The 14485-nt window shown below is 52.2% G+C and overlaps 1 protein-coding gene across 1 annotated transcript in view; it reads left to right on the top strand.

Moving 5' to 3' along the window:
• Window positions 1–13357, top strand: part of P3H1 (prolyl 3-hydroxylase 1) — a 28339-nt gene extending 14982 nt beyond the window's left edge. The window contains exons 7-17 of the mRNA XM_015418657.1: window positions 950–1039; window positions 1696–1785; window positions 3953–4005; window positions 5638–5759; window positions 5893–6020; window positions 7353–7448; window positions 8357–8507; window positions 9032–9149; window positions 10251–10326; window positions 11831–11971; window positions 12566–13357. Of these exons, the coding sequence (XP_015274143.1) occupies window positions 950–1039; window positions 1696–1785; window positions 3953–4005; window positions 5638–5759; window positions 5893–6020; window positions 7353–7448; window positions 8357–8507; window positions 9032–9149; window positions 10251–10326; window positions 11831–11971; window positions 12566–12721 (1221 nt within the window). The 3' untranslated portion in view covers window positions 12722–13357. The remainder of the gene's footprint in view (window positions 1–949; window positions 1040–1695; window positions 1786–3952; window positions 4006–5637; window positions 5760–5892; window positions 6021–7352; window positions 7449–8356; window positions 8508–9031; window positions 9150–10250; window positions 10327–11830; window positions 11972–12565) is intronic.
• The last annotated feature ends 1128 nt before the right edge of the window (window positions 13358–14485 follow it).

Genomic DNA, 14485 nt, shown 5'->3' with positions numbered 1-14485 from the left:
TGCATGGTCAGTCTTCCGTTCTCCCTGTGAAAGAAATGCCTTTGGACAGTGAAGCAAACGGAGTGCCAGGAAATCACAGACTGTCCTATCTCTTTTCGGCATCTCTCCCACCAGGGAATGGGGGGCCACCCCAGAGCTCCTGCAACATGGTGGTGGATCTTGGGGGGGGGCAATCTCCCAGTAAAGAGTGGAGATCTAGCCTTTTCGTGCCCCTTTTAGATTCCCTGACACTACAGCTGCCGCGCCGAGTCTGGTACATCAGGTAGCTCTAGGAATTACCAGGAACTCTATAATTTACCATAGAGCATGGGAATGCTGTATGTTCTACCATAGAGTTTCTGGCAATTCCTAGAGCTATCTGATGTAGATCTAGCCTTTTCATGCCCCTTTTAGATTCCCTGACACTACAGCTGCCGCGCCGAGTCTGGTACATCAGGTAGCTCTAGGAATTACCAGGAACTCTATAATTTACCATAGAGCATGGGAATGCTGTATGTTCTACCATAGAGTTTCTGGCAATTCCTAGAGCTATCTGATGTCACTCCAGGCTTTCTCTGGAAGTGACGCTGTGGTGCGTACAACGCCGATGTGTTTTTTCTTCTCTTGAGGGCTGCTGTCAGGAGGCCTTCCACTGTGGTGGGAGGCCTGGCTGCCTTACTTGGCACCTGCCCCCAACAGTTGGGATTGTTGTTGGCGGCCCTGTTGCACCATCCTCTGTTGTCTGAGGTGAGGTGGACTGGGACAAGTAGCAGGGTCTTCTCAGCTGTGGCACCCTGCCACTGAAAGTTGGGAGCTCACACCGCAGGGATTCCAAAGTTGATCCTAATAATTGAGGTGGGTTCGTACAGGAGGAGGCAGTCCCTTTCCCCTGCCTGGCCAACTGATTAGGTTTTAACTTGATGTCCTGATCTCTGGTGTTTTGAGGTGGTTTTTCCCCCTGGCTTTGCAGAACGTCCAGGCCTACCGGCGGCGCAGCCTCGTGGAGAAAGAGCTGCTCTTCTTTGGCTACGATGTCTTTGGGATTCCTTTTGTGGACCCGGTGAGTGGTGACTCCTGCGATCCTGTCGTTGGGTCAAGGGACTGGGGCAGGTTGCCATGAAAGAGGTGCGCCCCACGCAGCTTACAGTATCCCTTTTGACAGCTGAGGAAGAAGACGTAACTGTGAGCAAACAATCCATGCTCAGGGCAACCCTGACCTGGATAGCCCAGGCGAGCTCGATCTCATCAGGTCTCGAAAGCTAAGCAGGGCCGACCCTGACAGGTACCCGGAAGGGAGACCTCCAAGGAATACCAGGGCTGGGACGCAGACGCAGGCAATAGCAAGCCGCCTCTCTGAAACGTCCAAGCCCCACTAGGGGTCGCCGGAAATCAACCATGACCTCCAGGCATATACACACACACGAAATATTCACCACCCCCACCCAAAATCCATTCTCAGGGCCAAAGTATGCACAATATTGGGGATCAGTTTCTCCCCCCTACCCCCCCCCCGGTGTAATTTTAGCTCCAAAATAAGCAGCTGGGGTGGGAGAGATGATACAGTATGAGATGGGATTGCAGGAGAGGGACAGTTAACTTTTTCCCAGCAAAAAATACATATGCCTCGAAAACCCCAACACTGGGTGAAAATATGCTCACTATGTGGATATTTGCCTTTAAGAACATAAGAACATAAGAGTCCCCCTGGCTTTGCAGAACGTCCAGGCCTACCGGCGGCGCAGCCTCGTGGAGAAAGAGCTGCTCTTCTTTGGCTACGATGTCTTTGGGATTCCTTTTGTGGACCCGGTGAGTGGTGACTCCTGCGATCCTGTCGTTGGGTCAAGGGACTGGGGCAGGTTGCCATGAAAGAGGTGCGCCCCACGCAGCTTACAGTATCCCTTTTGACAGCTGAGGAAGAAGACGTAACTGTGAGCAAACAATCCATGCTCGGGGCAACCCTGACCTGGATAGCCCAGGCGAGCGCAATCTCATCAGATCTGGAAAGCTAAACAGGGCCGACCCTGACAGATACTCGGAAGGGAGACCTCCAAGGAATATCGGGGCTGGGACGCAGAGGCAGGCAATAGTAAGCCATCTCTCTGAAACATCCAAGCCCCACTAGGGATTGCCAGAAGTCAACCATGACTTCCAGGCATGCACACACACACGAAATATTCACCACCACCACCCAAAATCCATTCTCAGGGCCAAAGTATGCACAATATTGGGGATCAGTTTCTCCCCCCTACCCCCTACCCGGTGTAATTTTAGCTCCAAAATAAGCAATTGGGGTGGGAGAGATTATTAACAGGGCTCTTTTTGTAGAAATAGCCCAGCAGGAACTCATTAGCATATTGGGCCACACCCCTGACAGCACTGTTCATTAGCACATTAGGCCGCACCCCCATGTTACCAGAAGTGTGGTCATACAGCCACACCCACCTTTTGCTTGCTATTCTGTTTACCTTGTTTGTTGTCCAAACCCAGGGCCTTTTTTTGTAGCAGGAACTCCTTTGCATGTTAGGCCACACTCCCCTAATGTAGCCAATCCTAATGAGTTTCTGCTGTTGGGTGTGGCCTATTATGCTAATGAGTTCCTGCTGGGCGTGGCCAACTCAGGAGCCAGCCGAACTCCGTTCCTGTGCGTTTCTGCCCAAAAATAGCCCTGCAGTATGAGATAAGATTGCAGGAGAGGGACAGTTAACTTTTTTCCCCAGCAAAATATACATACCCCTCAAAAGCCCCAGCACTGGGTGAAAATATACCCACTATGTGGATATTTGCCTTTGTTTCCTGTTGACTAGAAAGAAGTAGCCAAATCGCTGGCTCACTACTTTAATGCCAGTAGCTCACAAAGTAGAACTTTTGCTCACAAGACTCCACAGCTTAGAGGGAACATTGGTCGTGGCCTCCATCCATGTTCTCCCCGCACTCCCAGTGGCTGCATTTTTTCAAGTTAGTTGCACATCAAAAGATTCTATCATGGATCCCCATTGCACTTTTGGTCTGAGGCTTCTTTCTGGGTGCACATGGGATGCACATAGATTCAGCCATCAAGCGCATACCATCCTACCCTCCAGAGAGCTTGGGGTGGGGGGGACCTTTTCCTGGTCGGCAGCAGAAGCTGGATTTCCTCAGCTCTTATTGGCCATTGCACTAGCTGGAACTACCTGTCTCGCAGCAAGGTCTGATTGGCTAGCGTCTGTCACCAAGCCAACCCCACTACAAGAAGATTTTTAAGCAGTGTTAAAATGGTCCTCCAAAAAAAAAGAGAGAGAGGGCATCAGTAGACACAATGGAAAATAGAAATGAAGCATCCAGCCTGCCTAAAGTGTGATAGAGATAATCCATATTCCGTTCGAAACCAAGGTCTTGCCTTTTTGCGGGAGCAAAGGTGGGACCCTGCAGCCGAAACACCCACATCCGTTCCTGGTTCCACATATATCTGTTTGTAGCCGCATGTTCTGGAGCTGCGGTGGCTCAAGTGGTTAAGACGCTGAACTGCAGGCTGTGGAAGGTCGGTAGTTCAGCAGTTTGAGATCCGGGTGCCGCATGACGGAGTGAGCTCCTGTCTCCAGTTCCAGCTCCTGCCAACCTAGCAGTTCGAAAGCAAGAAATTGCAAGTAGATAAATAGGTACCACTTTGGTGGGAAGGTAACAGCGTTCCGTGCGCCTTGGTGTTTAGTCACGCCGGCCACATGACCACGGAAACGTCTTCGGACAGCACTGGCTCTTCAGCTTTGAAACGGAGATGAGCAACGCAACCCTAGAGTCGGATTCGACAGGCTTTCGAGCAAGGGAAACCTTTACCTTTACTTTAGCCGCATGTTGGAGGTGAGGCCGAAATAGTGGAGCCCAAGGCTTTCTGGGAAACTTGGCCTTTGGGAGAGCTTTGGACGGAGGGGGAGCAGACAGGCTCCACAGAACGGTTCAGGAAATCCCTTCGTTTACCTCACCCCCTTTTGTTTTCAAGGACACGTGGACCCCCGAGGCGGTAATTCCCAAGCGGCTGCGAGAGAAACAGAAGTGAGCCCTTCTGAATTGCATGCACTTGCTAATGCTGTCTCCACCCCAGGTTCTTTTCTTTCTTAGTATGGAGTTGCATTTGATCACTGGGGGAACTGAGCTGGACAGACGGATAGATGTGCACACCCATTTCTGTCGCAGGCTCTCCAGGGCTGAGGTGGCTTCAGGCAGAAACAGCCAAGTTTCCCATGAGCTCAGACTATGGGAGGGGTTTTTTTTTGCTATTTGCCACCTTGTGAAAACATGACATATAGCTCATTGTGGCACACATGAAGCCCCCATGAGAGCAAATAGCACCCACCCAGGGTTGTTTCAGGTTGAGGAAAGTAGCGCGGGAGGGAAGGCATAAGTATGGAATGTTTAAAAACATGCAAATAATATTTTCACACTAAAGTCGTGAACAATATTGAACAGTATTTTTGAATTCACTGTTGTGAATACCTCGTAACAAGGCATTCTATTGGGTTCACTAGATCGTACACGGTGTGTTCCATCACTTACTATAGTTGTTCCACCGTGGTTCGCATACATTTACCCTCTCTCCGAGAGCTGTGACTCTGATCTGAATGGGGCCTGCAGATGGCTGAGACACATGAAATCTCAGGATGTGCCTCCCCACCTAACCTAGGGACATCACTGGGGAAAATGTAATGTGTAGCTCAGGGCTTTTTTGTAGAAAAAGCCCAGCAGGAACTCATTAACATAATAGGCCACACCCAACAGCAGGAACTCATTAGCCTATTGGGCCACACCCCTGACAGCACAGCTCATTAGCATATTAGGCCACACCCCCACGTTACCAGTAGTGTGGTTATCCAGCCACACCCACCTTTTGCTTCTTATTCTGTTTACCTTGTTTGTTGTCAAAACCCAGGGCTTTTTTGTAGCAGGAACTCCTTTGCATGTTAGGCCACACACCACTAATGTAGCCAATCCTAATGAGTTCCTGCTGTTGGGTGTGGCCTATTATGCTAACGAGTCCCTGCTGGGCGTGGCCAACTTGGAAGCCAGCTGGAACTCCGTTCCTGTGCGTTCCTGCCCAAAATTAGCCCTGGGTTCACTAGATCGTACACGGTGTGTTCCATCACTTACTATAGTTGTTATTCCACCGTGGTTCGCATACATTTACCCTCTCTCCGAGAGCTGTGACTCTGATCTGAACGGGGCCCGCAGATGGCTGAGACACATGGAATCTCAGGATGTGCCTCCTCACCTAACCTAGGGACGTCACTGGGGAAAATGTAATGTGTAGCTAGACCCACAGAGATACGTGCACATCACTTGGTCTCATGCATTCCCCTCCCTTCATCTGCTTTTAACGCTAAGTTGAGGGTCACACTGGAGACCTCGGATGCTGACCAAATGCATCACTCTTGACTGTATGCGGTCAATGACAGGAGAGGGAAGCCGCACCCCAGAATTAGCTTCCTGATCCTTTACCCCTCATTCTTCCCTTGCCGGCGGTGCAGTCAAAAGGGGATCGACTTGATTTCGGCAGAAATATTATTGGTTTCCTGTCCTCCTTGGAACTCCTGTTCATTCTCCACTGTCCCTGGCTTTTCTCTCTGCCGCCCTCTCTGTTCTCTGGTGGGGCTGAACCCCCCCCCCCCCCACTTCCTCTCTGTCCTCCAGGGTGGAGCGTGAGACGGCAGCCCGCATCTCGGAAGAGATCGGGAATCTCATGAAGGAGATAGAGACGCTGGTGGAGGAGAAGACCAAGGACTCCACGGATATGAGCAAGCTTGTGCGGGAAGGTAGGGGGAGAGGAGAAACTGGCTATGAGAACATGGGGGCTGTTGCGTTGCAATTCCTGCTTGCAGGTGCTGCACGTTTCTCTTGAGTAAGACCATCCCTCCCTACTCCTTGGTCTCCCCTCCCCACCCGCAGGAGGCCCCTTGGTGTACGATGGGCTCAGCGTCACCATGAATTCAAAGCTGCTGAATGGCTCCCAGCGAGTGGTGGTTGACGGAGTCCTCTCCGACGAGGAGTGCAGAGAACTGCAGAGACTGACAAACGTGAGTCACGGGTCCCTCTAGTTGAGGAGCGCTCTGCTTTGGTGGCAGCCGTGGCAGGTCTCTGGCCAGCCTGCCTCAGGCGCCAGGATGCCTGCTCGAAAGACGGGTGTCGAAGTATTTTAAATCAGCCTCTTTCCACTTGCTACTTGACAGCTGTGTACAGATGTTACATAGGAAGAGCAGTGAGCCTGCTGGGGATCCACACTAATGTACAGATTTGCAGGTGCCACTAGTACTTCCTGTTTGCACAGCCAGCTGTTCCTGGAGAGTGCTGATTGGCTGGCATGTGGCAATCACAACACGCCCTCTCCCTCTGGATGCACACAGTGCTACATGCCAGCCAATCAGCAATCACAACACCCCCTCCCTCTCCTGCTGGCTGCACAGAGAGAGTTGATTGGTTGGCATGTGGCAGTCACAACATGCCCTTTCCCTCTGGGTGCACACAGTGCTACATGCCAGCCAGTCAGCAATCACAACACCCCCTCCCTTTCCCTCTGGATGCACACAGTGCTACATGCCAGACAGTCAGCAATCACAACACCCCCTCCCTTTCCCTCTGGATGCACACAGTGCTACATGCCAGACAGTCAGCAATCATAACACCCCCTCCCTTTCCTGCACAGTGTCACAACACACCCTCTCCCTCTGGATGCATGGTGCCTCATGCCAGCCAATCAGCAATCACAATGCCCCCTCCCTCTCCGGCTGGCTGCCCGGAGAGTGCTGATTGGCTGGCATGTGGCAATCACAACACGCCCTCTCCCTCTGGCTGCACAGTGCCACATGGCAGCCAGTCAGCAATCACAACGCCCCTTCCCTCTCCTGCTGGCTGCACAGAGAGTGCTGATTGGCCAGCATGTGACATTGTGCAGCCAGAGGGAAAGGGCGAGTTGTGATTGCCACATCGCTGGCCAATTAGCGGCCACAACACTCCCTCCCTCTCCTGCAGACTGCACAGAATGCAGGAGGGCAGGCATGTGGCAGTCACAACACGCCCTCTCCCTCTGGCTGCACAGTGCCAGTCAGCAATCACAGCACCCCCTCCCTCTCCTGAGGGGAGGGGTGTTGTGATTGGCTGGCACTGGACACTCTGAACAGCTTGCCGGTGGGCAGAAGGTGGCTTTGTGATGGTCCCGTGTCAGCCCGTCAGCAGCCACAAACACCGACCATCCCAGAGTGCTGACTGGTTGCTCCTTTGCGGCAGTGGCAAAGCCGCCGTCCTTGCAGCCCGGGGCTAACTTCCAACATGGAGCCAGCCCAACAAAACAATCTTAAACGCGTGCATTAATAAAATGTCATACAATAACGTTAATTCTTTCCCCGCCCCAGGCAGCTGCCTCCGCTGGGGACGGCTATCGTGGGATGTCCTCCCCTCACACGCCTAGCGAGACCTTTTATGGTGTGACCGTCTATAAAGCCCTTAAGGTAGGCTGGAAAGAACTGCACGTGCCAAAGTTTGTACCTGCGGATTAAGCAGTTTGAGATGTCGTTATTTCAGAATGGCGTACGTCATTTCGGTGTGTGTTTAGATGTTTTTATTATTACGGTCTTAAGACCAGCCTACAATCAGGGCTATTTTTGGGCAGGAACGCACAGGAACGGAGTTCCGTCTGGCTCCCGAGTTGGCCACGCCCAGCAGGAACTCATTAGCATAATAGGCCACACCCAACAGCAGAAACTCATTAGGATTGGCTACAATTAGGGGTGTGTGGCCTAACATGCAAGGGAGTTCCTGCTACAAAAAAAGGCCCTGGGTTTTGACAACAAACAAGGTAAACAGAATAACAAGCAAAAGGTGGGTGTGGCTGGATGAGCACACTTCTGGTAACATGGGGGTGCGGCCTAATGGGCTAATGAGCTGTGCTGTCAGGGGTGTGGCCTAATATGCTAATGAGTTTCTGCTGTGGAGTGTGGCCTATTATTCTCATGAGTTCCTGCTGGGCTTTTTCTACAGAAAGAGCCCTGCCTACAATATAAACCTAATATGGGAAAGCATAAATAGTTTTCAGCAGCTGTTGGGAGGACTGTTAATGCGTGGTCTTAGGAACTCTTTCGAGGTATTCCTCCAGCTCTTGGAAGTGGCTGCTTATGCTCAAAGTCATCCGGTGCCCATGAGACATTGCCCTAACTCCAAGGGAGGCTTTGAAAGAGTAGGGGGATTTGTCAGACTTCTGGTAGTGTGGAGGGTCCGGGGTAGAGGCAGGGGGAAAGGTAGTGCAGGTGACTGCATTTTCACTGCAGGTGCATATTTGGGGAGTCGGCATCAGTAGGGTGGTGGAGGCAGGGATGTCTTTTGCCCACGATCTGGGCCGCTCACGCTCTCTTCTCCACAGCTGGGACAGGAAGGCAAAGTGCCGATGCGCGGAGCGTACCTCTATTACAATGTGACCGAGAAGGTCCGCCACGTGATGGAGTCCTACTTCCGCCTGGACGTGCCGCTCCACTTCTCCTACTCTCACCTGGTGTGCCGCACAGCTATAGACGGTAAGTGAGGTCTCTGCTTGGGAGCTTTCACGCTTGCCTGGCCCGTAAGCTACGGCGGGGCTGTTGGGGGCTCTGCCCCCTTCCTTAAAGAGCCAGACCCCTTCCTTAAAGTGCTTCCGCTTCTTAAAGGCCCCCTCGTTTTCCACAAAAGCATTTGAAGGGATCCTTTAAATGCTTATGAGAAGAAGCAGGGGGTGGCGCACGCCCCTCTCCCTCCCCTCCTGCAAGATTTAAAGAGCCCTGCAGCCCTCCATTATGGCAAATAACGGCAGCCCCACCAGAAAAAAAAATCTGCCCCACAAGCCACAAAATCCCGACTACGGACCTGAAGCTTGCCACAAGGGCTAGCGGACTAGATGCTTGTACAGTTTTGTCCTGCTTTAGGAGTGGTTTGGTTGGCTTAAATGAGAGGAGACGCTCAGGATGCTGAGTGCTCCATCTGCTGGCAGAACGGCAGAATGCAGCCTTACATTGCGAAGGCATTTAACGATTCTTCTCTCTCCTCCTCCCTGTCTCCTGTGCAGAGAAGCAGGAGGACCGAACAGATCCCAGCCACCCTGTTCACGTGGACAACTGCATCCTTAACGCAGAGGCCCTGGAGTGTGTCAAGGAGCCACCAGCATATACGTTTCGAGATTACAGGTACCAGCTGCAGGGAGAATGAAACGGGGCCGCCATTGGTGGGGTGGTTACGACCTCTGCCTGCCGAGCCTTTTTGCCTCTAGAACCTCAAGTTTCCCCAAGTAGCCTGTAGATTAATTCTTCTAAGAATCCACACATCCCCTTTGGAACCACGCTTATTAGAGGGGTTGACAACTCTGTTGGGAAATTCTGGATATTTGGGGGCGGAGTCTGGGGGTGAAGGAGGAGAGGGAGCTACGTGGGGTATCGTGCCATGGAGCCCACCCTTCAAAGAGGCCATTTTCTCTGTAGTCTAGAGCTCAGTTGCAAGTCCAAGAGATCTCCGAGGCTCCACTTGGAGGTTACAATCCAGAGAGATCCACGGACACAAGACACCATCAAATGAAAGGGCTTGTGCTATGGTAAAACCAGGGCTATTTTTGGGCAGGAACGCACAGGAACGGAGTTCCGGCTGGCTCCCAAGTTGGCCACGCCCAGCAGGAACTCATTAGCATAATAAGCCACACCCAACAGCAGAAACGCATTAAGATTGGTTACATTAGGGGTGTGTGGCCTAACATGCAAAGGAGTTCCTACTACAAAAAAGGCCTTGGGTTTTGACCACAAACAAGGTAAACAGAATAAGAAGCAAAAGGTGGGTGTGGCTGGATGACCACACTTCTGGTAACATGGGGGTGTGGCCTAATGCGCTAATGAGCTGTGCTGTCAGGGGTGTGGCCTAATATGCTAATACGTTCCTGCTGTTGGGTGTGGCCTATTATGCTAATCCTGCTGGGCTTTTTCTACAAAAAGAGCCCTGGGTAAAACCCTCTTATGTCCTTTGTCCTTCCAAATCCAATTCTTGCAGATAGTTTACCACAGCACAGGCACTTTCATCTGTTGAAGGCCCTTTGCAAGCACTTTCATTTATCATTCTGCCGCCGACTTTTCTAGGTGCTCTTTGATGGCTCTGGGACTCAGATTCCGGAGTCACACAGAGGTCGTTTTGCAAACTAGACCCTCCCGAAAAAGCAAGCGGGAGGTGGGTTCGCCCCCTCCTCTTCCCCGCCCATTGAAGCAGGAGGGTGCTGAAAGCTGCGTTCTTGTTTCCAATCTCTGTAGTGCCATCCTCTATTTAAACGGGGACTTTGAGGGTGGAAACTTTTACTTCACCGAGCTGGACGCCAAAACAGTAACGGTAAGGAAGTCGTTCCTTCGTACCCCTGGAGACAGCAGTACTCGGTGCTTCAAAACGGGTTCAGGGGAGCGGGGAAATGTCCATTAAGTTAACTCGAGCTTTAAGAACTTAAGAACATAAGAGATGCCAATGTTGGATCAGGCCAAAGGCCCATCCAGTCCAACACTCTGTATCACACAGTGGCCAGAAATACCAGTGCCATCAGGAGGTCCACCAGTGGGGCCAGGACATTAGAAGCCCTCCCACTGTTGACCCTCCTCCAAGCACCAAGATGACAGAGCATCAGTTGCCCCAGCGCCCCTATCTATACCGTGTGGCTATTAGCCAATGATGGACCTCTGCTCCAGATGCTTATCTAATTCCCTTTTGAAGCCGTCCATGCTTTGGTGTGTGAGTTGCGCTGGGTCGAGATACGTCGCTGCCCCTGAAGTGCATGCTTCTGAGAGGTGACAGTGGGCCCATCTGATATTCAGCACCTTTTCCCTGTACACTGGATCTGGTTGGGAACAAGATGAGCGAAGGGGGGGAGGGGAGACCCCGGTTCAAACCTCCATTCAGGCATGGTTGCCCATCTTTGTTGGCCTAACCTACCCCTCTGGTCGGGGGCCGCGGTAATGACAGAGCATCAGTTGCCCCAGCGCCCCTATCTATACCGTGTGGCTATTAGCCAATGATGGACCTCTGCTCCAGATGCTTATATAATTCCCTTTTGAAGCCGTCCATGCTTTGGTGTGTGAGCTTTGGTGTGTGAGTTGCACTGGGTCGAGATACGTCGCTGCCCCTGAAGTGCATGCTTCTGAGAGGTGACAGTGGGCCCATCTGATATTCAGCACCTTTTCCCTGTACACTGGATCTGGTTGGGAACAAGATGAGCGAAGGGGGGGAGGGGAGACCCCGGTTCAAACCTCCATTCAGGCATGGTTGCCCATCTTTGTTGGCCTAACCTACCCCTCTGGTCGGGGGCCGCGGTAGCTCGGAGGTTAAGACGCTGAGCTGCAGACCGGAAGGTCGGTAGCTCGGCAGTTCGAGACCCGAGTGCCGCGTGACGGAGTGAGCTCCCATCTCTGGCCCCAGCTCCTGCCAACCTAGCAGTTCGAAAGCAAGAAATTCCAAGCAGATAAATGGGTACCGCTGCGGTGGGGAAGTTAACCGCATTCCGTACACCTTGGCGTTTAATCATGCCGGCCACCTGACCACGGAAACGTCTTCGGACAGCGCTGGCTCTTCGGCTTGGAAACGGAGATGAGCACCGCCCCCTAGAGTCGGATTCGACTGGCTTTCGAGCAAGGAAAACCTTTACCTTTTACCTCTCTGGGCAGGAGGGTTCCGGACAGGAGAAGCATCCAGATATGTAGGCATCCCCTCTGAAATGGTGCAATCCAGGAAGGGCCACACAGTGTGATGTTTCTGTAGCTTTGGTCTATGCCAAAGGAAAAGGCGGGGGGGGGGCTTCAGTATGGGGTACTCAGCAGTTCCTTCCTGGATCCCTGTGTTGTGTTTTCAGGCTGAAGTGCAGCCCCAGTGTGGCCGAGCAGTGGGGTTCTCCTCAGGCTCCGAAAACCCTCATGGAGTGAAAGCTGTAACCAAGGGTCAGCGCTGCGCCATTGCCCTGTGGTTCACCCTGGACCCTCGCCACAGCGAACGGGTGAGTAACAGCAGCCGTCTACTATAACCTCCCCTTTCTGTATTTCTCTCCTCCAAGCATTTCTCCACCTTTTCCACATCCAGAGCTTGTTTCACCGTTCACTGTGAAGCAGCCATTAAAAACCCGCAACAAGAAAAGCTGGCCTTTCTGCTGTAACTCTGCAGCTCAAGCCAATTTGCATGATTCCTCTTCCTCGGCACCTTTTGCATCTCTTACCTGTCCATTCGAATGAAACTCTCCCCGGTATGTCCTTGATTTGGTGCTCGTTTTAGTGAGTATTCCCCTACGATAGCTCTTTTTAACCTTTCTATACGGCACTTAATAAGGCATTATTGGAAGACGTTCCGGACAGTGTTCCCTCTAAGCTGAGTTAGTGTGAGCTAGCTCACAGTCTTTTAGCCTCCAGCTCACAGATCTTTGTCTTAGCTCAGGAAGGATGGCTCCCGAGCAAACTAGTTTATGCAGTCGCCAAATCGCTCACTCACAACTAACGTCGGTAGCTCACAAAGTAGAATTTTTGCTCACAACTCCACAACCCTTCCATGCTCACTACCAAAGCCTGTCCCCCTCACAAGCGCTCTGTGTCTTCTGCAGGACCGGGTGCAGGCCGATGACCTAGTGCGCATGCTCTTCAATACGGAAGAGACCGAACTACCTCCAGAGCAGGCGACGGCGGCAACCCCAGCCCCTCCTCCAGGCCTGACGGAAGTTCCGCAGGCGGGGTCCGCTTCCGGGAAAGACGAACTGTAGCTTGCTGCTGCCTCTGCAGAGTCCAGCTGGGCTTGATCCAGGCGACAAGGAGGACTCGGGTGTTGGAAACCGCCACGGACAGCATCCTGTGGAGGGGGGCCCTCTTATGGCACGGACAACAGATGGATCGTAACCACCTCCCCAAGGGCGGGGAGCAGGGTGTGCTTCCCTGGGCACTGCTGCAATACTCCGAAAAGGGGCTCGGGGGGAGAGAATATCTTCTGCTGCCTTTCTCTCCCTGGCTCCGGGGTACACTTTCTGCCCCCAGAGTGCCTTATTTCGTCCCCAAGCCAAAGTCTTTTGATACAGTTCTTTTCCCCCCAAAGTGTCTTCATGGCTGGGATGATTCCTGGCTTCTGCATGAAGAGAGGCCCCCCAGCTAGAGGCGAGCTAGTCCCCTGTGGCCTGCAGGGCTGGCATGGGGGAGCAGAGGAAGCCTTGTACTTGGACCAGGGTGCTGATCCTGGCTCAGCCATGATGACGCTCGTCGGGTGACTAGCCCGCCTCCCAGGGCTGTCGTGAGGATGCCCAACATACGCGGCTGGGAGTTCCATGGGTGGGGGGAATGTACTCAGATGAAATGGCTGCCGATTTCCATTACCCCACAGGTTGGTAAATTAAAGAAGACAAACCTCCGCCTCTGATATATCATTTTGACATAACGAATGGCTCGCATCATATTAGGGAGACCTGGGTTCAGATCCCCACTAGCGTGACGCTCCCTTGGTGACTCTAAACCAATCAGTTTCTAAAAAACCCCCTGGGTGAACAGCAATGATTAAGGCTGCAAGCCTCCAGGTGGGGCCTGGAGAGCTCCTGCTTTTACAATTGATCTGCTGACTACAGAAATCAGTTCACCTGGAGAAAATGGCTGCTTTGAAGGGTGGGTCATCTAGTCCAACCCCCTGCACAATGCACAGAAAATTCACAAATACCTCTCCCTCACACCCCAAGTGACCATGCCCAGAAGATGGCAAAAAAACACCCTCCAGGATCCCTGGCCAAACTGGCCTGGAGAAAAATTGCTTCCTGACCCCAAAATGGTGATCAGTATTTCCAGTGGGCATGTAAGAAAGGGACACAAGAACTAAGCACTGAGGGCAACCCTTCCTGCTCTCCCTCTCATGATCTGCCTAAGTTCACAGAATCAGCATTGCTGTCAGATGGCCATCTAGCCTCCGTTTGAAAACCTCCGAAGAAGGAGAGCCCACCTCCTCCCGAGGAAGCCTGTTCCACTGAGGAACCCCTCTCACTGTCAGGACGTTCTTCCCAATGTTTAGCCAAAAGCTCTTTTGATTTAATTTCAACCCGTTGGTTCTGGTCCGACCTTCTGGGGCCACAGAAAACAACTTGTTTGGCTTCTTGCTTAACATCTCCTTTTCTGAGACATGCTTACCATAAACTTTAACAACAAAATAAAACAAAAAAACCCTCACTGTTATGGAAGCACCAGTTGGCCCTGAAGAAATATTATTTATTTACTTCACCGATCATCCACCTTCCTTGTCCAGATTCAAGGCAGATTAAAGGTAAAGGTTCCTTTGCTCGAAAGCCGGTCGAATCCGACTCTAGGGTTGCGGTGCTCATCTCCGTTTCAAAGCCGAAGAGCCAGCGCTGTCCGAAGACGTTTCCGTGGTCATGTGGCCGGCATGACTAAACACCAAGGCGCACGGAACGCTGTTACCTTCCCACTGAAGTGGTACCTATTTATCTACTTGCAATTTCTTGCTTTCGAACTGCTAGGTTGGCAGGAGCTGGAACTAG

Source organism: Gekko japonicus, unplaced genomic scaffold (genome assembly GCF_001447785.1).
Source record: "Gekko japonicus isolate JY-2015 unplaced genomic scaffold, Gekko_japonicus_V1.1 scaffold558, whole genome shotgun sequence".
NCBI lineage: Eukaryota > Metazoa > Chordata > Lepidosauria > Squamata > Gekkonidae > Gekko > Gekko japonicus.
This window is presented reverse-complemented; position numbering and strand designations above follow the sequence as displayed.